The sequence below is a fragment of the Salmo trutta genome, chromosome 16, assembly GCF_901001165.1.
Source record: "Salmo trutta chromosome 16, fSalTru1.1, whole genome shotgun sequence".
NCBI lineage: Eukaryota > Metazoa > Chordata > Actinopteri > Salmoniformes > Salmonidae > Salmo > Salmo trutta.
This window is the reverse complement of record NC_042972.1, coordinates 54358685-54384890: the sequence shown is the minus strand read 5'-3', so window position 1 is coordinate 54384890 and position 26206 is coordinate 54358685. Positions and strand designations below refer to the sequence as shown.

The window sequence follows — 26206 nt, the reverse complement described above, 5'->3', positions numbered from 1 at the left end:
TACTCTCACTATCCATGTAAGAGCCCGTTTATCCCTCCATCAATGAATTAAAATAGTCTAGAACTTTCCTCGTTCTTCCAAGGATCTGTTTCCCACCATCAATTAATCATTCATTGGAATCCTGAGAAACACGGGGAGTCACCCACTAGGCCTACCTTGCACTGCATGCCTCATTTATGAACCAACTACTTCAACAGGTGGTATTCTGACTGGGTGCCCAGCACAACTGTCCACTCATCTATCTGTTCCGTGTGGGGTCCGTGTTGGTTGATACATTCAGTGTGTGTGTGTGTGTGTGTGAGAGAGAGAGATACTGTATGTCAGTAAGTGACGCCTTCAGCACCGGGAGCTGTCCATGGTTTTGAATTTCCGAGCAGCAGTGTTCATCAGGACAGACAAGGCAGAGTGGATACATACCTCTATACCTACGGATGTCTAAGTGAGCGAGTGTAGAAAGAAGGAACTAAACATTTTTTTCTCCTTTTTTTTCCCTCTCTTGACTTGGAAACCATCAAAAAAGCAATCATCTAGAAATAGTTTCTCCAACCGTCGCCATGCTCCCCGCGCAGGAAGCAGCTAAGATCTACCACACCAACTACGTGCGTAACGCGCGCGCCGTGGGTGTCCTGTGGACCATCTTTACCATCTGCTTCGCCATCTTGGTGATGGTGGTGTTCATACAGGTCAGTAGACAGTTATTTCTTTTCATAAACTATTTGTAGATTAACATTGCTGTGTGTTATATCCCGAGGACCACATTGGAAAGAAGTGTGGTCACACTTTATTTGGATAGACACATACAGATGATTATGCTATCAGCAAAATCTGTTAAGCAACTGCTTGCTAAGATTAGGGGTAGGTTTAGAATAAAGGTTAAGGTTAGGTTTTCGTGATATCCAAATTGGTAGTTACAGTCTTGTCCCATCGCTGCAACTCTCGTACAGACTCGGGTGTGAGCCATGCGTCCTCTGAAACACGACCCTGACAAGCCGCACTGCTTTTTGACACACCGCTCGCTTAACCCAGAAGCCAGAAGCACCAATGTGTCGGAGGAAACACCGTCCAACTGGCGACCTTGTCAGCGTGCATGCGGCCGGTCCGCCACAGGAGTCGCTAGAGCTCGATGGGACAATAACATCCCGGCCAGGCCAAACTCTACTCTAACCCGGACGACGCTGGTCCAATTGTGCGCCGCCTCATTGGTCTCCCGGTAACGGCGGGCTGCGACACAGCCCGGTCTCGAACCCAGATCTGTAGTGATGCCTCTAGCACTGCGATGCAGTGCCTTAGACCACTGCACCGCTCGGGAGGCCACCATAAGTGTTTTTAACATTTTCCTGTGTCATCCTCTGGTGTTCTTTTAAAAAAAAATTTGTACACAGCCCCAGATGATGCTGTAAGTAACCAAAACCCTTGTGTGCATATTTCTTGTTCTTGATGTCCCTCTTGTCCAGCCCTACTGGATCGGTGACAGCGTCAACACCCCGCAGGCGGGCTACTTTGGCCTGTTCCACTACTGTATCGGGAACGCGCTCACCGGCGAGCTCATCTGCAAAGGGAGCGCGCTGGACTTCGGCTCCATCCCGTCCGGGGCCTTCAAGACAGCCATGTTCTTCGTTGGTATCTCCATGCTGCTGGTGGTGGGCAGCATTGTTTGCTTCAGCCTCTTCTTCTTCTGTAATGCCGGCAGCGTCTACAAGATATGCGCATGGATGCAGCTGGCCTCCTGTGAGTAGAAGAAGAAGCTATACACTAAAACTTTTCCTTTCATTTGTACAGTAAATTACTGGCAGCACAGTAGTCAGTAGGTTACTGTACATTTACAATAAATTACTGGTAGCACAAAAGCCAGTAAATTACTGTAGATTTATAGGACCTTTACTGAAACACAAATGTATAGCATATTACTGGAACACCTGACTATAGCAACATGCTGTATTTCTAGAATGTATAGGGCATTACTGGAAGCACAGGGGTTAATAAACAGTTTGATTTACAGTGCAGGCATCTCGTGCCAACGATGGGCAGTGTTTGTTACATGTATTTGATCTAGGTATTTCAATACCTATTCTGTATTTCACTAGCCTACAATTGAAGACGTTTGAGGGCGGAGATCATTATAATACCCAGCAGTGTGCTTTGCATTTTTACATTTTTGTAATTTAGCAGACGCTCTTGCTACTGTAATTGTAATATTTTACTGTAATTACATGGGATTAGTGTATATTTATGGGAAAAGATTTTTAGAAAAATAAAATACGGTATAGTACTGTATTCTGTGGGGTACAGCATTTTCATTAATGGTTGCAACAAATATAGCCTCTCACAAGGCACGCCTCAATGTTAAGGAGCCAGAGATTATTTCGCCGTCCACAACATTTCCCCACAACACACCATTATACACAGTATACCGCTGTAAATATACAGCAAAACAGCTTATACAGTACTTTACTGTAATATTGTATTGTAAAAATACAGCAATTGCTGTAATTTTACATCAGTGTAGAAGAATGCCATTGATCCCCCTTAATGTTTTGCTCTTTACAGTACTGTAATATAGAAATACAGTCGATTAAAAAAATTCTGTACATTTCCAGCAATTTGTTACTGTGTATGATTAGGATAGTGTGTGTTCGGTGCTGTTACTTTTTTGTAGGCTAAGTATTGAGAGTGATTAGTGGTATTGTTCCACTTACTAGTCCTTCTCTTCATTTTCTTCTTCCTCCTCCACCAATCCCACACCTGTGCATGTGAGTAATGCAACACTGAGGCTTTTCCCCATGGCAACGCAGTCAGTCTATTTGTGCTTGTGGTGAAAATAACTTCACTCTGTCTTTGATCTGCTTCTGAAAAGCAGGCTGCAACATCAGAGTGAACACCTCCCGGGAAATGAACAAAATTAGTTCAACTGAATATTTCAGCACCAAGGACAGCTACCTAGAGGGAAGAGGAAATCCAGAGTGGTCACCAACTTTGGTCCTGGAAAGCTATGTGGTGCAGGTTTTTGTTCTAGCCCAACACTGGCACATTGATTCAACTAATTAAATAAGTTAATGCTGGGCTAGAACAAAACATACTCATAAACTCTCCAGGACCATGAGCGAGTTTTAAGAGAGCAAGGCAAACGGTTGCCAAATGTAACTTAGGTAGCGGAGTCTGCATTTAAAAGGGAGCGAGTAAACGCTCAGAGAATAGAAAGTGAGTTTGTATGTGCCAGGTTAGAAAGTGAGTGTGTAATGTTTCAGGACAGGTAATGTGATCCCATCACATGTAGCTTAGCGTGCCGAGGTGAGGTGAGATGGCTGAGCTTAGGGGTGAATTATGGATGAAGTTTATCTAACTCATCAGACTGGAGTTGCCAAGCAACTACTGCCGTAGCTTTCATTGCTGCGTGGGTCTTGGTCTTGTCCATCGGTCTGTCTGTTCATCTACCTAACTGATTGTTGGTCTGTCCATCTGTCTTGCTCCTGCACCCTCCAGAGTCACCTGTACTACAATTCGCTTTTTAACTGGTCCATCACTTTCTCTCTCCCCCCCCCCCTTTCCTAGCCACTTGCATGGTGATAGGCTGTATGATCTACCCTGACGGATGGGACAGCGAGGAGGTGAAGAGGATGTGTGGACAGAGAACAGATAAGTACACCCTGGGTAACTGCACGGTGCGCTGGGCCTACATCCTGGCTATCATCAGCATCATGGACTCCCTCATCCTCTCCTTCCTAGCCTTCTCCCTGGGAAACAGACAGGACCAACTACTGCCTGACAACTTTCAGGTGGACGGGAAAGAAAAAGACAAAGGTATGGAGGGAGGAGGGGAAGAAGAGGAAAGGGGTGAGAGGTAGGGGAGTGGGAAGGAGGTACATGGAAAAGTTGAATTATAGAATTATAAAATGTTACCTCAACACTTCCATCTCGACGTCCTATTAAAAAAAAACTGGAAATCAGAAGAGACAAAAGAGAGAGAGAAGAGATTAAGTCTATAACATCATTTCTAGCACTGGTGTTAATGGGCGTGAGCAGAATGTTCCTCCAAAACAAGGCGTTCCTCCAAAGAATGTTCCTCAAACCTTAGTCTCTGACTGTTGTCCTTGTCCTCGTCCAAATCATTAGTGCTGGAATCAGATCACCCAGAGAGTTTATATCATATCACAGAGGGCACAATGAGAAACTGAGACGGCTTCAGAACGCACCGTTATTACAAATACATTTAGGCAAAGCAACCTCTCAAAACACTATAGACAGTCAGTGAGAGGAATTCATTGGGAGAGCAGAGAACTTGTGTAGGTCTTCAATAACTGGCGTTGTGACACCACTTTACAGGTCTTGCATGGACCGTGTAGAAACGCAGAGGAAGACTAGCGTAACCAACACAGTGTTTAGCCACAATGTAATACAGCAATTACTTTTAAGGTTCATCGCTGCCCTTTAAAGATCTCATTAGGAAGTTTCAAACATCCCAACCCACTTTACCACAACTTTCCTCCTCAGTCTCTAAGGAATATTATGAAACTCTTAGTCACTTCCTTTCTTCAGCGCAACATAATAAGTACATTAAAATGTCACCATTTTGTAATACTTTACTTCAAAATATCTGGGGATCTTTTATAGGAATAGCTAATACCTTTCGTTAAATAGCCGAAAGCTAATTATTCAGTCGACATCCATACCAGTTAGACTATGGCGATATTGTCGATATGAGTGAAGCGGTCACTGTATTGAAGCCATTGGACGCTGTTTATAATAGCGCACTACACTTTATTATAGGCAACAGGTTCAGTACGCATCACTGTATTCTGTATCAGAAAGTAGACTGGCCCACTTTGAAGGCTCGTTTTTTTTAAGCCCTCCTGCATAAACTTCAGCCGTACCTTACTTCGTTGTTAACTTAGACTTCCGAGATAACAGACCTGGTCTAAGGGATGGCTAACTCTGGCTAACTTAGACTTCCGAGATAACAGACCTGGTCTAAGGGATGGCTAACTCTGGCTAACTTAGACTTCCGAGATAACAGACCTGGTCTAAGGGATGGCTAACTCTGGCTAACTTAGACTTCCGAGATAACAGACCTGGTCTAAGGGATGGCTAACTCTGGAGATCCCTTCCATCTCTACCGAGTTAGGTATATCTGCTTTTAGTTTTTTTGCACCTTACTTGTGGAATGATCTCCAAGGTTGTCTAAAAATGGATGAATTTGTGCTTCTAGGGAATTTCAGAAGGCTGATTGAGGACCTATGATTGTGTTTTTCTTTTTGTGTATCGATGTGAATATTGATGTGTATACAGGGCTCATCTGTGAAAGAGACATTGTGACTTAAATAACCCCTTATACCAGTATGTAATAACAACTGTATACCACTAACTAGTGTGTATAACCACATGTACCATGTACCACTCCTAGGGATGTGTGTATAACCACATGTACCACTCCTAGGGATGTGCATTTTTTGCCTTTCAAGACGATTTGATACGTATTTAGATACATTGGCTCCGATACGATATAGAGCGATACGTTTTAGTTCGAAATGAGTTGGTACGATTTTTGTTGCATAAACACATTTATTTTCCATTCTAAATTAAAATCTGGTGCTGATGGATATCATGAGCTGGATCTGTCAGAGCTGACGTGTGTGTTTGTGTGTAAATGATGTACTGTAAGGTGTGTGTGTGTGTGTGTAAATGATGTACTGTAAGGTGTGTGTGTGTGTGTGTGTAAATTATGTACTGTAGGGTGTGTGTGTTTGTAAATGATGTACTGTAGGGTGTGTGTGTGTAAATGATGTACTGTAGGGTGTGTGTGTGTGTGTGTGTAAATGATGTACTGTAGGGTGTGTGTGTGTGTGTGTGTGTGTGTGTGTGTGTGTGTGTGTGTGTGTGTGTGTGTGTGTGTGTGTGTGTGTGTGTGTAAATGATGTACTGTAGGGTGTGTGTGTGTAAATGATGTACTGTAGGGTGTGTGTGCGTAAATTATGTACTGTAAGGTGTGTGTGCGTAAATTAAGTACTGTAAGGTGTGTGTACACTTTGGTTCTCACCCACTAATTAACTTATCATTTTTGCAGATTAACTGTTTGCGCCAGAAATGTATGAATATTTATAATTTACAAATGAGCTATGACATAGCCAATGAATATATAGCACACCCTTGGATTTCACCCATCTCAAAATCAAATGGTTTTGACCGATTAGAAGTTTAGTGAGCTTATTTTTACCTCCCTCTTTGGCGATGCAGCAAGCCTTGCAAAATTTGGATTGGTTGGATTACGATTCGACGCATTAACATTAGCTGAATAAACATACATTTTCCATTCTAAATTAAAATATGCTGCTGATGGCTCTGAGCTGGATCTGTCTGAGCTGACTTCTCTGTGTGTGTGTAAATTATGTCTATGGTGTACTATTTGAGAAGGACCGGTCACACAAATTTCCTAGGTGGCAAAAGGTCGCAACGCATGCAACTTCAAACTGTTGACAACCCTGTTGTTATCGGTAAATTCCCACTATTCAGTGTGCCACCTAGGAAATGTGTGTGACCGGACTACAAAAGGAAAACCAGCCACGTCGCGTCCTCAGAACATGCGCAGACCAGCTGGCATATTCAGTATCTCCCTATCCCAGTCAGCTGTCCCCACATGCTTTAAGATTCAATTTGTAAGTCGCTCTGGATAAGAGCGTCTGCTAAATGACTTAAATGTTAAATGTAAGATGGCCACCATTGTTCCTGTACCCAAGAAAGCAAAGGTAACTGAACAAAATTACTATTGCCCCATAGCACTGGAAGTGTGGTGCCAGGAAAATAACCTCTCACTCAACGTCAACAAAACAGAGGATCGTGGACTTCAGGAAACAGCAAAGGGAGCACCCCCCAACTCCACGGGACCGCAGTGGAGAAGGTGGAAAGCTTCAAGTTCCTCGACGTACACATCACTGACAAACTGAAATGGTCTACCCACACAGACACTGTGGTGAAGAAAGTGCAACAGCGCCTCTTCAACCTCAGGAGGCTGAAGAGATTTGGCTTGACACCTAAAACCCTCACAAACTTTTACAGATGCACAATTGAGAGTATCCTGTCGGGCTGTATCACCACCTGGTACGGCAACTGCACCGCCCACAACCGCAGGGCTCTCCAGAGGGTGGTGCTGCACAATGCATCACCGGGGGCAAACTACCTACCCTCCAGGACATCTACAGCACCCGATGTCACCCGAAGGCCAAAAAGATCATCAAGGACAACAAACACCCAAGCCACTGCCTATTCATCCCACTACCATCCAGAAGGCGAGGTCAGTACAGGTGCATCAAAGCTGGGACAGAGAGACTGAAAAACAGCTTCTATCTCAAGGCCATCAGACTGCTAAACAGCCATCACTAGCACAGAGACTGCTGCCTACATACATAGACTTCAAATCACTGGCCACTTTAATAAATGGCACACTAGTCACTTTAATAATGTTTACATATCTTGCATTACTCATCTCATATGTATATACTGTATTATATTCTACTGTATCTTAGTCTATGCTGCTGTGACATTGCTCGTCCATATATTTATATATTCTGCTGCAGAGGGTGCTGAGATGTTGGCCGGGGTAGGGGTAGCCAGGTGGAAAGCATGGCCAGCCATGGAAAAATGCTTATTGAAATGATCGATTATTGTAGATTTATCGGTGGTGACAGCATTTCCTATCCTCAGTGCAGTGGGCAACTCGGAGGAGGTGCTCTTATTCTCCATGGACTTTAGTGTCCCAAAACCTTTTGGAATTAGTGCTACAGGATGCAAATTTCTGTTTGAAAAAGCTAGCCTTAGCTTTCCTAACTGACTGAGTATATTGGTTCCTGACTTCCCTGAAAAGTTGCATGTCGTGGGGGCTATTCGATGCCAATGCAGAACGCCACAGTTTTTGTGCTGGTCAAGGGCAGTCAAGTCTGGGGTGAACCAAGGGCTATATCTGTTCTTAGTTCTACATTTTTTGAATGGGGCATGCTTATTTAAGATGGAGAGGAAAGCACTTTTGTGGAGCAACCAGGCATCCTCTACTGGCGGGATGAGATCAACATCCTTCCAGGATACCCAGGCCTGGTCGATTAGAAAGGCCTGCTCACTGAAATGTTTTAGGGAGCGTTTGACAGTGATGAGGGGTGGTCGTTTGACCATGGACCCATTACATACGCAGACAATGAGGCAGTGATCGCTGAGATCCTGGTTGAAGACAGCAGAGGTGTATTTAGAGGGCAAGTTGGTCAGGATGATATCAATGAGGGTGCCCATGGTTACGGATTTAGGGTTGTACCTGGTAGGTTCCTTGATAATTTTTGTGAGCTTGAGGGCATCTAGCTTAGATTGTAGGACGGCCGGGGTGTTAAGCATGTCCCAGTTTAGGTAACCTAACAGAACTCTGAAGATAGATGGGGGGCGATCAATTCACATATGGTGTCCAGGGCACAGCTGGGGGCTGAAGGGGGTCTATAACAAGCGGCAATGGTGAGAGACTTGTTTCTGGAAAGGTGGGTTTTTAGAAGTAGAAGCTCGAATTGTTTGGACACAGACCTGGATAGTATGACAGAACTCTGCAGGCTAACTCTGCAGTAGATTGCAACTCCACCCCCTTTGGCAGTTCTATCTTGTCGGAAAATGTTATGGTTAGGGATGGACATTTCAGGATTTTTGGTGACCTTCCTAAGCCAGGATTCAACATCCCTGTGGAACATTTCCGATACCTTGTAGAATGTCCCGAATAATTCAGGCTGTTCTGGAGGCAAAGGGGGTCCTACCTGGTACTAGATGGATGTACCTAATAAACTGTTTATCACGTCACTTCACTGGAGTCCAGATTAAGCAAAATCATACGGCCTACTTGTAGAGGCAGTTGCCAGATCGGATGGAAAGCATGTTCTGTCTGCAATGCACCATCACTTTGGAGGGCAGCCTGCCTGCAGTGTGGTCATTGCCAGCCGGGTAGCCCTGTTCTTCCTCACAAATATCGTAATAAATTGGCCAGAATGTTACATCTTCACCCCATAATATTGAAGGCAGTGCGATGTTACAGCTGCTTAAGACATAGCTAGTAGCCACTGAAACTAGGCCAATTTGAAATATGAAAATTATCAATCAAATCGCCAGGTAGCCTATTATGGTTCGGGCAAAGATGAGCCGGTAGTAGATTGCTAAACTGTATTTAATATGGATGATAAATGTAGGCCTACTTTGTTTTTGCCAGGCAAAACTGGATGAAATGAAACGAGTTCTTTCTGGTCACTAATCTGGATATGCATGGCCGCCTTTGCACGCCAATGACTGGTCATTGTAACGGTCGTCGTACCTAGTGGACCAAGGCGCAGCGGGTCGAGTGCTCATAGTGACTTTTATTGAACACAAAATTAAACAAAACGATCGAACGAACATGATTGCAGGCTACACACACAGCTATGCAAACAACTTCCCACAAAGGGGCAGGTGAAACAGGGCTACCTAAGTATGACTCTCAATCAGCAACAACGATGTACAGCTGTTCCTGATTGAGAGCCATACCAGGCCAACACAAAGAAATACACAACATAGAAAACCATAGAAATACAAAACAAGAACATTACCCAAAAACCCCGGAACACATAAATCAAAACACCCCTCTTACATAAATACATATACCATTAAACCCCGAACCACGTAAAACAAATACCCCCTGCCACGTCCTGACCAAACTACAATAACAAATAACCCCTTATACTGGTCAGGACGTGACAGTCATTGATTAACAATCAAGACATACAACTTTATGGTTCTGAAGCATAGAGGAGAATTTAATGACTTGCGGGGCAGTGGGTTCAGAACTACAAAACATTCATAAAAAATATATTTTTAGGGCCACCACCGAAAAGGAGACTGGAAGGGTAAAGGGGCATGTGCTCTGCACAGGTGGAGCCCTCTCTGTGCATGTGCCTGGTACTGAGCAATATGTTTGAGGTTATTGTGGTTTGATTATTTTCTTTCTTAAACATTAAACCTGCAGTATGTAACTTTTATAGATCTGTCATTCTCATTGAAAGCAAGTCTAAAAAGCTGTAGATCTGTTCTATGTGCACTATATCTAGAATTCCCGTTCTTAAGTTCCATTTTTGTGTATTTTACTTTCGGTTTTGTACACCAACTTCAAACAGCTGAAAATACAATATTTTTGGTTATGGAAAATATATTTCACAGCGGTTTAGATAGTACAATGATTCTCTACACTATACTTGCTGGTTTTGTAGCAAACTGAAATATTTTAATTTTAGCAACCAGGAAATGGCAGAGCGATTTCTGCATAGTGCATCTTTAAATACACTATGCATTATTATGTGGGCTGAATGCTGTAACACAGAATAAAACAATTAATACAAGTCCCATGATGGTAGTGACTGCCCATTACTGTTTATCACTTCAGGTAAAATATTTCAGTTGTGCATATTACATTTTGTTTGATTACTATTATTTCATTCCATGTCATCCTCTCATCTCTAGAGCTGCTGCCTAAATAACTATTTGAGTAGTTCTTCAAAGTAAATAAGGCATACTGGTAGAGATACACTACATGACCAAAAGTATGTGGACACCTGCTCATCAAACACATCATTACAAAATCATGGGCATTAATATGGAGTTGGTCCCCCCTTTGCTGCTATACCAGCCTCCACTCTTCTGGGAAGGCTTTCCACTAGATGTTGAAACATTGCTGCGTGGACTTGCTTCCATTCAGCCTCGAGCATTCGTGAGGTCAGGCACTGATGTTGGGTGATTAGGCCTGGCTCGCAGTCGGCGTTCCAAATCATCCCAAAGGTGTTTGATGGGGTTGAGGTCAGGGCTCTGTGCAGGCCAGTCAAGTTCTTCCACACCGATCTCGACAAACCATTTCTGTATGGATCTCGCTTTGTGCATGGGGCAGTGTCATGCTGAAAAAGGAAAGGGTCTTCCCCAAACTTTTGCCACAAAGTTGGAAACACAGAATCCCATTTCATTACGCTCCCAACGAACAGTTCTTGTGCTGACAGTTGCTTCCAGAGGCAGTTTAGAACTAGTTAGTGAGTGTCACAACCGAAGACAATTTTTACGCGATACTCGCTTCAGTGGTCCCGTTCTGTGAGCTTGTGTGGCCTACCACTTCACGGCTGAGCCGTTGTTGGTCCTAGACGTTTCTACTTCACAATAACAGCACTTACAGTTGACCGGGGCAGCTCCAGCAGGGCAGACATTTTACAAACTGACTTTTTGGAAAGGTGGCATCCTAGGATAGTGCCACGTTGAAAGTCACTGAGCTCTTCAGTAAGGCCATTCTACTGCCAATGTTTGTCTGTCTATGGAGATTGCAAGGCTGTATACGCCTGTCAGCAATGGATGTGGCTGAAATGGCTGAATCCACTAATTTGAAAGGGTGTCCACATACTTTTGTATATAGAGTGCATTCGGAAAGTATTCAGACCCCTTGACTTCTTCCACATTTTACGTTACAGCCTTATTCTAAAATTGATTAAATTGTTTTTTCCCCTCAATCTACACACAATACCCCATAATGACAGAGCAAAAACAGGTTTTTAGAAATGTTAGCAAATTTATACAAAATAAAATATCACATTTACATAAGTATTCAGACCCTTTACTCAGTATGCTGTTGAAGCACCATTGGCAGCAATTACAGCCTCGAGTCTTCTTGGGAATGACGCTACAAGCTTGGCACACCTGTATTTGGGGAGTTTCTCCCATTCTTCTCTGCAGATCCTCTCAAGCTCTGTCAGGTTGGATGGGGAGCGTCTCTGCACAGCTGTCCCCACACCATGCTGCCACCACCATGCTTCACCGTAGGGATGGAGCCAGGTTTCCTCCAGATGTGACGCTTGGCATTCAGGCCTAAAAGTTCAATCTTCGTTTCATCATGGTCAGTCATGTAGGTGCCATTTGGCAAACTCCAAGCGGGCTGTCATGTGCATTTTACTGAGTGGCTTCCGTCTTGCCACTCTACCATAAAAGTCCTTATTGGTGGAGTGCTGCAGAGATGGTTGTCCATCTGGAACGTTCTCCTATTTTCAGAGAGTTACTCTGGAGCTGTCAGAGTGACCATTGGGTTCTTGGTCACCTTCCTGACCAAGGCCCTTCTGCCAAGATCATTATGGGGTTTGTGTGTAGATTGAGGGGGGGAAAATACTTAATCCATTGTTGAAAAAGGCTGTAATGTAAAAATACATCTGGAAAAAGTCAAGCGGTCTGAATACTTTCCGAATGCACTGTCTGTGTACGTTACCTTGCGTAGCAACTGCCCTCTATACCTCTCGATTCTTCAGTCTCTTCTCTCCCTCTCCATGTCTGCCCCATAGTAACCTAACTTAGCATGTGTTAAAGAAACTGTGCAATGTGCTCCCAGAATAAACCCAAATGAAATGAATAATCCAAAGTCCTCAATTAGCAGTTTAAAAACAAATGATGGTTAATCGCTCAGCACAACATTTTATAGATAAGCATAAGTAGCATATCATTTAAATGTTTGCATGCTTTTCTCCTTCAAGAAAACAATAGCTGATTCAATGGGGGTATGGCAGATTTCAGAACTGTTCCGCGGACTCAGATAGGAATCACTAGTGCTTCCTTGCCAAAAGGAGGCTAGAGGGTAGGACCATTTTCCATTTGCCTGCTAACGACTCAACACACTCCTCAACCACTTATTGGTATCCGGGTCATGGGAGGAGAGAGGGCGGAGGACAGACTTTTATCCAAATGAGAAAAGGCCATTGTCTTACATCAGATAGTGTGAAGATTCCGCCTGCACCGTCTGTCAGTTGAGGGATTTTTATTTCACCTTTATTTAACCAGGTAGGCCAGTTGAGAACAAGTTCTCTTTTACAACTGTGACCTGGCCAAGATAAAGCAAAGCAGTGTGACACAAACAACAGAGTTACACATGGGATAAACATACAATCAGTAACACAATATAAAAATCTATGTAGTGTGTGCAAATATAGTAAGATTAGAGAGGTAAGGCAATAAATATGCAATAGTGGCGAAATAATTACAATTTAGCTATTAAACACTGGAGTGATGTGTAGAAGATGAATGTGCAAGTAGAGATACTGGTGTGCAAAGGAGCAAAAAAATAAATAACATGGGGATGAGGTAGTTGGGTGTGCTATTTACAGATGGGCTGTGTACAGCTGCAGCGATCGGTAAGCTGCTCTGACAGCTGATGCTTAAAGCTAGTGAGGGAGATAACGAGTCTCCAGCTTCAGGGATTTTTGCAATTCGTTCCAGTCATTGGCAGCAGAGAACTGGAAGGAAAGGCAGCCAGAGGAGTTGGCTTTGGGGATGACCAGTGAAATATACCTGCTGGAGCGCGTGCTACGGGTGGGTGTTGCTATGGTGAACTGTGAGCTGAGATAAGGCGGGGCTTTACCTAGCAAAGACTTATAGATGATTTGGAGCCAGTGGGATTGACAACAAATGAAGCGAGGGCCAGCCAACGAGAACATATAGGTCGCAGTGGAGGGTATTATATGGGGCTTTGGTGACAAAACAGATGGCACTGTGATAGACTGCATCCAGTTTGCTGAGTAGAGTGTTGGAGGCTATTTTGTAAATGACATCGCCAAAGTCAAGGATCGGTAGGATAGTCAGTTTTACGAGGGTATGTTTGGCGGCATGAGTGAAGGCTTTGTTGCGAAATAGGAAGCCGATTCTAGATAATTTTGGATTGGAGATGCTTAATGTGAGTCTGGAAGGAGAGTTTGCAGTTTAACCAGACACCTAGGTATTTGTAGTTGTCCACATATTCTAAGTCAGAACCAGCCAGAGTAGTGATGCTAGTCGGGTGGGCGGGTGCGGGCAGCGATCGGTTGAAGGGTATCCATTTAGTTTGGATAAGTAGGAGTGGCGCCATCTGTCGGAAAATAATGCTCCAATAGTACAACAAGAGTCTTACCTCTTTCTCTTTCTGTTTCAGAGGAAGCCTGAGCTCGTTATCAACCACAGAAGACAGACGTACCACATACAACATGACAGAAGGACCTGTGAGGTGGTGGTGTTGTGGAAATAAGGCAATATCAACTCCACTTTAGTGCATCACGTTACAATAATACATGAACGCTGATAATAAGTGATAATAAATGTTCCATATGAATATACCCTGACCTTGCTTTACTGGAATATAGAATATACTGCACAGCCTCCCAACAAGTACAAGTCAGCCATTTTCAAAATCTAAATGTTTATTCAACTACAGAAAATACTTAGTTTAGCAGTGGACAATCAAATGCAGAGAGGGAGGTCAGGAGAGGGGGAGGCAGATGAGGAAGAAAGGCAAGGAGAGGTCAGGGAAAGAGCGCATTGAGAACGAAGGAGGGAGGAGAGGGACTTGTAGAAAAAGAACAACCAATGGGATCGGGGAGGGCACCCTTTCAAAGCATTATAACAGCGTCATCATTCTTTATTACAATCCACGATTATACATTTCTCTCTCTTTGATGCATCTAAAACAGTCGTACCCTGCAAGGGGGGCAACGTCAGTATGAAAATAAGCTTTAAAAACGCAGCAAAAAAACTAGCAAATGCGTCTCAAGGCATCAATCGATCTCATGACTCATTCAAACATTTGCACCTTAGCAGAGTGTGTATTCCAAAAGGCACCCTATTCCCTATATAGTGCATTACTTTTGACCAGAGCCTAAATGGGCTCTAGTCATAAATAGGGCACTAAATACATAATAGGGTGCCATTTGGGACACAGGCAGAGCTTCCCCTTCTTCATAATATACACAGTTCAAACAGAAGCTCCAAACAGAAGTTCAGAGAGACAAGGCCAACTCTTTGGTACAGATATGTACAAGATAGGGGTTCAGATATGGTGTGCGCCTAAAATGGCACCCTGTTCCAACGCCCTTTTTTTCTAAATCTGTTCTGGAATCAAATACAGAATTATTCTGATTCTGATCATTTTTCTGAAACGGGAAAATTCTCACGATCTTGTATCACACCATCTAGCAAAAAAATAAGCATTATTTTCTCAGAGGCAAACCTTATCTAGAACCTTAAACACCACAGGAGAGGTATGAAACTAGCCAGCAGATTCTGACCCTGTTACGCTTGTTTACACTGAGCTGCACCGGGCTCGGAACACAATCATGGTTAGATTAAGACACAACAGAGCCGCAGCGAGATATGGGCTGGAAAACTTCTCAATGCAGGGATGGGATGTGCCCAATGATTTATATATACACACACACACACACTAGATGACTTACAGGGGGCACTGTTTTGAAGCCACCGCGTCGTTATCTTGGCACTCCCTCACCATTGTAAAAAATATTTTGGAAGCTATAAAAATGCCTTTATTAATGTCTACATTGACGTCTGTTTTTACCAAGTTTATTCTGTTAGACACCGTAATGCATACTTTTAAATTGTTACTGTCCCCACTACAAAAATATTTAAATACAGGTCATTTTGTCCTTTAATTTAATTGAAATACTGTGGAAATCCATTAATTCCTATGAAGGACTGCCTCTTCTAGGGAGTGCCAATATGGTCGACCGGTTGCTTCAAAGCCACTTATTGGCCAATACATAGCATCAGCAATCCAGGTTTTATATACACATCCTTGGATGTAACACTGTACTGAAAAGTTTACCTATATCCAAACTGATACATCAAGAAGATTGAAATACTGCTAGTTTTACTAGAAAAATGCCCTTTCATCCTCATGCTAGCGAGCAGTAGCCACCGCCACCATTTTGGAATGGCAGTGTCAGCCAATCAGCCTCTTTGTTTTTCAATGCGATGCGCCATTCCATAATGGCTGCTGTGCCTACTGCTAGCTCAGATGAGGAAGGAAAAGGGCAGTTTGAATTGAAGTACAATTTGGAGTACAGCGGCACATCCCATCGCTGCATTGAGGAACGTTTTAAACGGCGCGCCGGCTCCGCGGTGTCTAAATCTAACCGTGATTGCATTCCGACCCCAGTGCAGCTTAGTGTAAACAAGCGTAACGGTAAGGTCGGAATCTGCTGGCTAGTTTGAAACATGGTTATTCAGTAGCATTGGTCTAGTCATGGTCTGTGGATCAATGCAGGTAACAGAAGGTAGTAAATGAAACGCGGGACAGAGTATGATGGTACTATCTCCACACTGTGGTAGGTGCCATTCCAAAACTACCGCTAGGAATGAGACAAGGAAGGATAGGACAGAGGTTAATGTCATAGAATAGACACAGAACAAGTTCCATTGCATTCCGTCAATTCAGGAATACTTCCGTGGAGAATCCTTAGAATCTTTTCATTACTTTCTAGGTAGCTACTCTTCCCCACAATCCTACACACATTGTAAATATGCTTTGTTATTGAAGGAAAAGACTCAAACTAACCTCTATCAATACTGTATATAAAATAACAACCATTCGGATGTGCTAGTATAGTGGTACAGTGGGTGTTTTGTAGATATGATTGGATTGGTCTTGAAATTGTCCACTGGAGGTCTGTGAGGTTTGATCTTAACATGCACATCTGCCAAACAAAGAAACAAAAACAAAAGAGAAACTCTGAATGAAACTTGTTAGAGGTGTCATCATTGGCACAGAGAAAAACATGAGTAAATAAAGAAAAAGAGATCAGATACTCAAGTCATATCCAGTCAGTACCAAAAAGAAACAAAGTAAAAGAGAGCGACATAAATAGATATAGTGCTGCTGGATCGGGCTTCCTTGTGTTTATTTCTCTGGAACCAGTGTTTTCTATGAAGGCCACCAGTAGGGCTTCAGTAGCCAGTCTAGTGTGGTTTGTGCGTGTGTTGAGCCACTAGGGAGGCAACGCAGGCATGGTGCTGGCAACGGCTTCCTCTTAGTGTGTATTTATATATGTGTGTGTGTGTGTGAATGCTTGTGAGTACATATGTATGTTTGTGTGTGTATATGTACATGTATGTATGCATGTGTGTACTGTATGAGCTGCTTGTTGGCTGTAGTAGTGCTGTGGCTCCTCTAGGGGGCGATCCATGCGTGTCGGAGGCACTCTGCAGCCGTAGCTCTCTTCTCTGGTACCAGGTCCAACATTGGGAAAAGGAAACTAGCAAAGGTAGCTGCCTCCTCTTTAGACCACTCATACTTCTCCACCAGCACCTCCAACAGACCCCATGGCTTCAGCTTGGTAATGTGCCTCAGGTCACCTAAGGAGGGAGGGAGGGAGAAAGTTAACTACACACACATTCCCAAGACAGTTTAGTTTACATGTGAAAAAAAAAAAAAAAATCACCCACACTTTTAGACAAGGCTCAACTTTAACCTTTTCACATGTGAGTAACAAATATCTCCAACGGTCGCCCCCAGCGTGAGTTGTTTTATGCACATAATGTCAGAATGCACTCACTATTTCAAAATGTGATTGTTGCGCAACAAGACAGTTAACGCGAGCTGCCTGCTAAATATCTATAGGCTATGTTTCAACTTGTCGATTTCAAATTATTTTCTAACAGTCTGAATTTAGGTGTGTTCCGCCTCCTCATTAATTCACATGGCCCATTTCAGCATTGCGGACAATTTATGTTTGAGGCTTTACTGAGCCGGACAAACTTCTCTCTTCGAGGAGAGCCCAAGCACTTCCCCAATGTTTCCGCAGATCAGTACGCGGACATTTGCGCAGTCTTGCACCAATTGGCACGTTCAGACTTTGGATATGTGTGCGTTCCCATCAAAGTAATTGCCTTTTTTTCTGTATAGCGTGTTGGCGTTTCTAGTGTAGCATGTATGTATGAAACAATGTATTTACAGTTTTACTTGCGTTTTCAAGTACTGGTGAAAAATAATGCATTCCGATTATAGCATATATTGTAATGGACACCTATGATGTGTGTAAAATACATTTTGGAAGGTTGTACCGATTTTAATGAGCTAATGCTAAACTATTTGCCAGCTATGTGTGGCGCCATGTTTGTTGACATTATACAATGCATTCTGGGTGTCACGTTAACACCTGTCAGACCAAAGATGTTATGAGGTGAAAGGTAAAATTCCGGAAGTGAATGGTCGTTGACAACACACCCCCCTTCAACATGCCTACTGCAAACGGACCAAACTCATCTTGTCTCTTTGGTTGAAAAAAACAAAACATTGTGGAAATCGGATTACATTCGATTTCTAGAAAGTGTTTTACTCAAATATGTAGATCAATGATCAGCTCACCCGTGATGACATATAAATAGTAATTGCTATTAGCTAATTCATAGTGTTTTCTGACAGCCGAGAGTTATCTAAATATGTATTACTTCAGTTAGCGCTAGGACTAATGTAGCCTACATTTTCCGATTTGGATGACTGTGTTATGACATCTCTACTTCTGTGAATGTCTGAACATTGCATCCAAAAATAAAACTTCACATCCGGGACATCATTTCGCAAGGACTTTGTTTGTGCAAAATGTTGGTGAGAAAACAGCGCGGCTAGCTTACAATGCTGACTGTTGCGTCAATAGCAACTGGACGTTCTCAATGAGCTTTGTAATCACACCGGGTTTGAGCGTACGCTCCAGGGACCACTGTAGAAAGATCACAGCCGTTTGTTGGTACGCGTGAAAAGGTTAAACCTGCTATGACAGCTACGAAAACACACACGGCAGAGGGATACACTACAAAGCAGAATCAATGCGTTAGCCAGCTAACTTTGATAAACAACCAGAAATAACTGTTGATTTTGTCATTTATTAACAAAGCTAAACTCTGATATGTTTTTGTTTGTGGAGTTCATTTGACCATTCCCATTTCAAGCATACCCTTCTAAAAATAAAAAAAAGTTTGCTGGCTAACTTATTGATCCTGGTTTGTAGTATACCACTCTAGTGTGGTGTTTTGTTTACCTTTCTTGGTGAAGAACTCCTTGGAGTATTTTCCGGCCAGGATCAGCTTCTTAGGAACTTTACCCAACAACTCAATGATCAACGCTATGTGGTCTACGCAAGAGAGGAGGACGACAAACAAATTAGACGGTGCCAATCTCATTTGTGATGAAGGTCTGCAGAATCCTCACAGACACAGCAGCAGGATCTACACAACAGGGTGTGAGTGAGTGTGTCTTGAGGTCTAAAATATGAGATACTATAAAAAAAAAGGCACAATATTGTGCCTTACAGGGAGGGGAACATACCTTCATCTCTAGAGTAGTCTTCCCCAGAGTGAGGCTCAAACAGGTAGTCTCCCGTAGCCAGCTCAAAAGCCTAGAAGGGACAGTCACATATACAGTACCAGACAAACGTTTGGACACAACTAATCATTCAAGGGGTTTTCTTTATTTTAACTATTTTCTACATTGTAGAATAATAGTGAAGACATCAAAACTATGAAATAACACATATGGAATCATGTAGTAACCAACAAAAAAAAGTGTTAAATCAAAATATATTTTATATTTGAGATTCTTGAAAGTAGCCACCCTTTACCTTGATGACAATTTTGCACACTCTTGGCATGAGGTAATTTTTTTCCAACAGTCTTGAAGGAGTTCCCACATATGCTGAGCACTTGTTGGCTGCCTTTCCTTCACGCTGAAAATCATCTCAATTTGGGAAAAAAACTCCAGCTTGGCCAGCTCAAACGCTGACTGTTGCATCAAACGAAACTGGACCTTCCAAATAAGCATTCTAACCCGGCCGGTGTGAGCGTACGCTCCAGGGACCACTGTAGAATGATCACACCCGTTTGTTTGTACGTGTGAAAAGGTTCAAATGCAGAGTTGTACCAGACAGGGGATAGACTGATGACTAGTAAGCCCCGCAGCTTAATACAAATACATATCAGAGCATTGTCTGCTGGGCTAGTCAAGATTTTCCTGAGGCTAGTTATACATTGACTAAGGTGTTTCACATTCTTGGGGACCTCCTTGGGAAACTAAACTATTTATTAAACGTGGTTGTACGTGTGAGACGTAACCCACATTTTTCTTTACGTGACCAAGTCAACATACAGCCAGACCTGACCTGTGGTAGTTGGTAAGTGCAGAGACGTTCCTTGCGTGTTCCTACTGACAGGAACACGGAGGCAGACCGGCGAGGCCATGTTTTGGGTTGATCTGACAAGCGTGAGGAGTGTGTGTCGGGGTGTGTGTGTGTGTGAGAGAGAGTGTACTCTATCCTATCTCTACCCACCATTGCGGCAGTGCTCCAGATATCAGCAGGCGTCCCGTAACCGGCTCCCATCAGCACCTCCAGAGAACGGTACTGACGAGTTTGGATGTCATCTGTAAAGTGCTTGTGCTGAGGAGGAGAGGAGGGATGGAGAGAGAAATAAAGAGGGAGAAAGATGAAAGAGAAGGCATCACTGATCTGACATGACTCGTATTGGTGTAAGCCTTTAAGTCAAATCAAATCACATTTTATTGGTCACATAGACATGGTTAGCAGAGGTTATTGCGAGTGTAGCGAAATGCTTGTGCTTCTAGTTCCCGACAGTGCAGCAATATCTAACAGACTGTAGTAAAACCCTTGCTGTCTGTCGCATATCTGGTCATACTTATTTAATAATCTGGTCATTTCGAGTCGACGGGATGAGAAGTGGGTCTTCCACATCATCCGGTCCTGATTAACGATCAAGCTAGCGAGCAAGGAAGGATGATTTGGGCCCAAATAAGATTTTCAAAAATTCAAAAATGGCTGTACTATACTCACCACCCAGCAGGCATTCCCCAGGTCAGCTATTTTGATCTGGATCTTGTCTGCATTGAGAGGTTCCAGAGGGTTGACCAACAGACTACCTGCTGCTATTTTATCTAAACAGAGAGAAGAGGGTGGAAAGTGGAGAGAGAAAAAGAAGAGGAACAAAACAATATTTATCTATAAATGTGAGCGCTGTGTGATGCCGCACCATCCGGAAAAAGTCAGTTCTGCCGAGTCAACTGGAAGACAAAGAAGACGGAAAAGATTGAAAGAGAAGTACTGAGTTGGTGATATTATAAGGAGCCCTCAGAAACAGTAGAGAGAGAGAGACATTTCAGCTATTTAGAAATAACACTTACGCCATCAACGCGAGTGTCTTCAGTGAGGTGAACTGTTCAGAACATTGCAACTAGAAATGTGAGGAATAGAGCTGAAATGATACTTGAATCTACATTTCAAAGAGACATGTCTGATCTCCGTGATCTTTATTCTATCCAAATATTCGATAAGGTTTCCCCTCCTGATGAAGTGCGCAGCAAAGTGCCACCTCTCCCCCTCCACTAACCGTTCCTTTCGCCCTCCTCCTCTTCATCCCCTCTTCCAGGCACCACATCCGTCTCCATCTCCTCCTCATCCTCCTCTGGTCGTTTACACTCTTCCGTCTCGCCCTCCTTTCCTCTCCCTTCTTTATCGTGTGTTCCGGGGTCGCCGGGCCCTCTGCCGCTGCATTCTGGGTAAACTCCCTCGGCCGGCGAGTCCCGTCCCTGGGTACTGGCGTTGTCAGGGGCTACGGCGTCAAGTTTGTTGGAGTTCTGTCGGTCCTCCTCTTCTTCTTCTTCTTCTTCGTTGGTCCTCTGTACCTCATGGCTCTCCGAGAGGGCGTGGCCATTGCAGTTCACCTCCATCCTGCTCTCCTCCTCCGTTTTATCTGGAGCTGGGTCTAGGGGACAGAGGTTAAGTGATAGGACAGTCAGTCACATAACCATATGTCAACACACTTCTGATCAGCAACCCTGGTCCAATGACATTTGGTCCAAATATTGTTTTAAATCCACTACATGGCAGCCGGGATGCCAGAATCACTGATCTACAAATCACCTTGCATGCCATTATGTAATCAAGATTAGCGATTCTGCGCCTCCAATTGATCTCCCCAAACACGTGTTTTGCCTTTCCGTTTCTTTTAAAAAGGTGAAAAGGAACAAAATCTAAATGGTGGTCCGTAATTTAACACAAGATCATTTTAATCTGGATTAAATGTGTTCTGTAAAACCACGGTGTTTGTTTACCTGCTGTGACACCATTAGCGATGTCCTGCAGCGTGACGGAGGTGGGCGGGGGGGCGTCTGTGGTGGCCCCTTCAGTCTCCTCCTCGCCCTCCTCCTCGCCTCCCTCCGGCGCTCCCTCCGGCGCTCCCTCCATCTCCTGAATCCTCTTCTCTAACATCTCTGCCTGCTTCCGCTGTTTCTTCTTCATCTTCTTCTTCTTGTTCTTTGACATCTTCGCAGTCTGAGGGGAGGGGTAGGGAGAGGGGGGATAAAGAGAGGAGTGAAGAAGGGAAGAGAGTTCAAGGCTTAGACTACTATACCATTTGTAAAACTGCTTTTCCATTGATAAGTGTGAACAGAGAGCCACCCACTCCCCATGCAATACCTGGTAGCAGCAACCACATTAAAAAAAAAACATAATGCTTTTATAAATGCATAAAAACAGAGACTTACTGGTTTGGGCGCAGGGGCTGTGCTCACTAGGCAGAGAGAAGAGAAAGAGAACATTCGACTGTCATATCCTCAGCTAGATAATGACTAAACCAGCATAGGATTATGTCAAATCTGCCTCAGTAATTAGCATACAGTAGCAGTAGCACAGTGTCTATTGTATTGTCCCTACAACTTCTAAGCAAACAGCTGTATGCAGGGCTTTATAGATCTCCATTTTTATGGAATGGTCTGCCTATCCATGTGAGAGACGCAGACTCTGGCTCAACCTTTAGGTCTTTACTGAAGACTCATCTCTTCAGTAGGTCCTACAATTGAGTGTAGTCTGGCACAAATCAAATCAAATTTTATTTGCCACATGCGCCGAATACAACAGGTGTAGACTTCACAGTGAAATGCTTACTTACAAGCCCTTAACCAACAGAGCAGTTAAAAAAAACGAAATAAAAGTAACAAATAATTAAAGAGCAGCAGTAAAATAACAATTGCGAGGCTATATACAGGGGGTACCCGTACAGAGTCAATGTGCGGGGGCACCGGTTAGTCGAGGTAAGATGTACATGTAGGTAGAATTATTAAGGTGACTATACATAGATAACAGAGCAGCATAAAATAGGGGGCAATGCAAATAGACTGGGTAGCCATTTGATTAGAGGTTCAGGAATCTTATGGCTTGGGGGTAGAAGCTGTTTAGAAGCCTCTTGGACCTAGACTTGGAGCTCCGGTACCGCTTGCCATGCGGTAGCAGAGAGAACAGTCTATGACTAGGGTGGCTGGAGTCCTTGACAATTTTTAGGGCCTTCCTCTGACACCGCCTGGTATAGAGGTCCTGGATGACAGGAAGCTTGGCGTCAGTGACGTACTGGGCCGTACACACTACCCTCTGTGGTGCCTTGCGGTTGGAGGCCAAGCAGTTGACATACCAGGCATTGATGCAACCAGTCAGGATGCTCTCGATGGTGCAGCTGTAGAAATTGTTGAGGATCTGAGGACCCATGCTAAATCTTTTCAGCCTCCTGAGGGGGAATAGGTTTTGTTGTGCCCTCTTCCCGACTGTCTTGGTGTGCTTGGACCATGTTCGTTTGTTGGTGATGTGGACGCCAAGGAACTTGAAGCTCTCAACCTGCTCCATCACAGCCCCGTCGAAGAGAACGGGGGAGTGCTCGGTCCTGCTTTCCTGTAGTCCACAATCATCTACTTTGTCTTGATCACGTTGAGGGAGAGTGTTATCCTGGCACCACACGGTCAGGTCTCTGACCTCCTCCCTATAGGCTGTCTCATCGTTGTCGGTGAACAGGCCTAACACTGTTGTGTCATCTGCAAACTTAAGGATTGTGTTGGAGTTGTGCCTGGCAATGCAGTCATGAGTGAGCAGGGGAGTACAGGAGGGCACTGAGCACGCACCCTTGAGTGTTCCCTGTGTTGAGGATCAGCGTGGCAGATGGGTTGTTACCTACCCTTACCACCTGGGTGTGGTCCGTCAGGAAGTCCAGGATCCAGTTGCAGAGGGAGGTGTTTAGTCCCAGTGTCCTTAGCTTAGTGATGAGATTTGAGGGCACTATGGTGTTGAACACTGAGCTGTAGTCAATGAATAGCATTCTCACATAGGTGTTCCTTTTATCCAGGTGGGAAAGGGCAGTGTGGAGTGCAATAGAGATGGCATCATCTGTGGATCTGTTGGGGTGGTATGCAAATTGGAGTGGGTCTAGGGTTTCTGGGATAATGGTGTTGATGTGAGCCACGACCAGCCTTTCAAAGCACTTCATGGCTACAGACGTGAGTGCTACGGGTCAGTAGTCATTCAGGCAGGTGTATTACGATTCGATCTTCGTCCTGTGTTGACGCTTTGCCTGTTTGATGGTTCGTTGGAGGGCATAGCAGGATTTATTGTAAGCGTCCGAAAGTCCCGCTCCTTGAAAGCGGCAGCTCTACCCTTTAGCTCAGTGCGGATGTTGCATGTAATCCATGGCTTCTGGTTGGGGTATGTACGTACAGTCACTGTGGGGACGACGTCATCGATGCACTTGATGTACTCCTCAATGCCATCGGAAGAATCCCGGAACATATTCCAGTCTGTGCAGGCAAAACAGTCCTGTAGCTTAGCATCTGCTTCATCTGACCACGTCACTGGTGCTTCCTGCTTTAGGTTTTGTTTGTAAGCAGGAATCAGGATAGAATTGTCAAATTTGCCAAATGGAGGGCGAGGGAGAGCTTTGTACGCGTCTCTGTGTGTGGAGTAAAGGTGGTCTAGAGTTTGTTTCCCTCTGGTCACACATTTAACATGCAGGTAGAAATTAGGTAAAACAGATTTAAGTTTGCCTGCATTAAAGTCCCCGGCCACTAAGAGCGCTGCCTCTGGATGAGCGTTTTCCTGTTTGCTTATGGCCGTATACAGCTCACTGAGTGTGGTCTTAGTGCCAGCATCGGTTTGTGGTGGTAAATAGACAGCTACGAAGAATATAAACTCTCTTGGTAGATAGAGTATCTGTAGACCACTGTAGACCACACTAACTCTGGCGAGCAAAACCTTGAGACATCCTTAGATATCGTGCACCAGTTGTTTGCAGATACACAGACTGACACCCCTTGTCTTGCCAGCGGGCCAGCTGTATGTTATTCATGTCGTCGTTCAGCCACAACTCGGTGAAACATAAGATATTACAGTATTTATTGTCCCGTTGGTAGGATATATGTGCTTGTAGTTCGTCCACTTTATTATCCAACGATGAAACGTTGGCCAATAATACCGATGGCAAAGGCAGATTAGCCACTCGTCGCCGGATCCTTACAAGGCACCTTGATATCTCCGTCTTTCTCCTGCGAATGACGGGGATGAGGGCCTCGTCGGGTGTCTGGACTAAATCCCTCTCGTCCGACTCATTAAAGAAAAATTCTTTGTCCAGTTCAAGGTGAGTAATCGCTGTTCTGATGTCCAGAAGCTGTTTTCGGGTCTTAAGAGACAGTAGCAGCAACATTATGTACAAAATAAGTTACAAAAAATGCAAACAAAACAAAATAGCACGGTTGGTTAAGAGCCCATGAAACGGCAGCCATCCCCTCTGGCGCCATTACTAGCTATCGCCCAGGGGTGCGAAGGTGAACAGCAAGGCATTGGAGTGAAGAACCACCATTGCTGTCGCTGCCTGGCCGGCTCCCCTCTCCACTAGGATTCTCTGCCTCTGACCCTATTACGTGGGCTGAGTCACTGTCTTACTAGTGCTCTCCCATGGGCATTAATTTTGACTTGGTGCCACCTTTGCTGCTAGAACAGCCTCCAATCTTCTGGGACACTTTCCACTAGATATTGGAATATTCCTGCGGGGACCTTCCATTCAGCCACAAGAGCATTACTGAGGTCGGGTACTGATGTTGGGCAATTAGGCCTGGCTCGCAGTCGGTGTTCCAATTGATCCCAAAGGTGTTCGATGGGGTTGAGCCCAGGTTGAAAGTCACTGAGCTCTTCAGTTAGGCCATTCTAATGCCAATGTTTGTCTATGGAGATCGCATGGCTGTGTGCTCGATATTATACACCTGCCAACAATGGGTGTGGCTGAAACAGCCGAATCCACTAATTTGAAGGGGTGTCCAGATACTTTTGTATATAGTGTTAATGTTTGTTTTTGACTTTATACATTTGTTGTTATTTTTGAGGATCCACATGTCATGGAAAATGTTAATTTGAACAACTAATGAGCAACTCTGTTGTAAATGCAGCGCATATTGAATGTTGAGATTGCCGAAAGGCCAGTCTTTTGCAATGACAAGGAGTGGCAAGGAGTGGAATGTTAGCTAAAGACACTGGTACTCAGACTAGAAGGCAGACAGGAGGAGACAAGATCCAGTGGG

General features: G+C 44.1%; 2 protein-coding genes across 4 annotated transcripts in view; one reads left to right on the top strand and one right to left on the bottom strand.

Annotated features, from left to right (window-relative positions):
- Positions 1 to 366: 366 nt before the first annotated feature.
- Positions 367 to 14096, top strand: lhfpl5a (LHFPL tetraspan subfamily member 5a). 2 transcript variants are annotated; one of them, XM_029694987.1, is made up of 4 exons: positions 367 to 683; positions 1455 to 1728; positions 3568 to 3798; positions 13958 to 14096. In XM_029694987.1, the coding sequence occupies exons 1-4, from the start codon at positions 555 to 557 to the stop codon at positions 13966 to 13968; spliced, it is 645 nt and encodes a 214-aa protein (XP_029550847.1). In that variant the 5' UTR covers positions 367 to 554; the 3' UTR covers positions 13969 to 14096. The 2 variants fall into 2 exon arrangements, with proteins under 2 accessions (XP_029550847.1, XP_029550846.1); XM_029694986.1 differs by having other exon boundaries at positions 3550 to 3798.
- Positions 14097 to 14204: 108 nt separating this feature from the next.
- Positions 14205 to 26206, bottom strand: part of LOC115151050 (SRSF protein kinase 1) — a 53863-nt gene continuing 41861 nt past the window's right edge. For both annotated transcript variants that reach the window (XM_029694984.1, XM_029694985.1), the window contains 8 exons: positions 22364 to 22389; positions 21932 to 22151; positions 21208 to 21582; positions 20655 to 20755; positions 20136 to 20243; positions 19139 to 19208; positions 18852 to 18944; positions 14205 to 17169 (listed from right to left, as the gene is read on the bottom strand). In XM_029694984.1, coding sequence (XP_029550844.1) covers positions 16985 to 17169; positions 18852 to 18944; positions 19139 to 19208; positions 20136 to 20243; positions 20655 to 20755; positions 21208 to 21582; positions 21932 to 22151; positions 22364 to 22389 — 1178 coding nt within the window. In that variant the 3' untranslated portion in view covers positions 14205 to 16984. The remainder of the gene's footprint in view (positions 17170 to 18851; positions 18945 to 19138; positions 19209 to 20135; positions 20244 to 20654; positions 20756 to 21207; positions 21583 to 21931; positions 22152 to 22363; positions 22390 to 26206) is intronic.

Excerpts from the sequence above, each read along its gene's own strand:
- lhfpl5a (XM_029694986.1), top strand. The coding sequence starts at position 555 with ATGCTCCCCGCGCAGGAAGCAGCTAAGATCTACCACACCAACTACGTG. Across the intron at positions 684-1,454 it reads TGATGGTGGTGTTCATACAG|CCCTACTGGATCGGTGACAG; the intron begins GTCAGTAGACAG and ends CCTCTTGTCCAG. Across the intron at positions 1,729-3,549 it reads ATGGATGCAGCTGGCCTCCT|CCACTTGCATGGTGATAGGC; the intron begins GTGAGTAGAAGA and ends CCCCTTTCCTAG.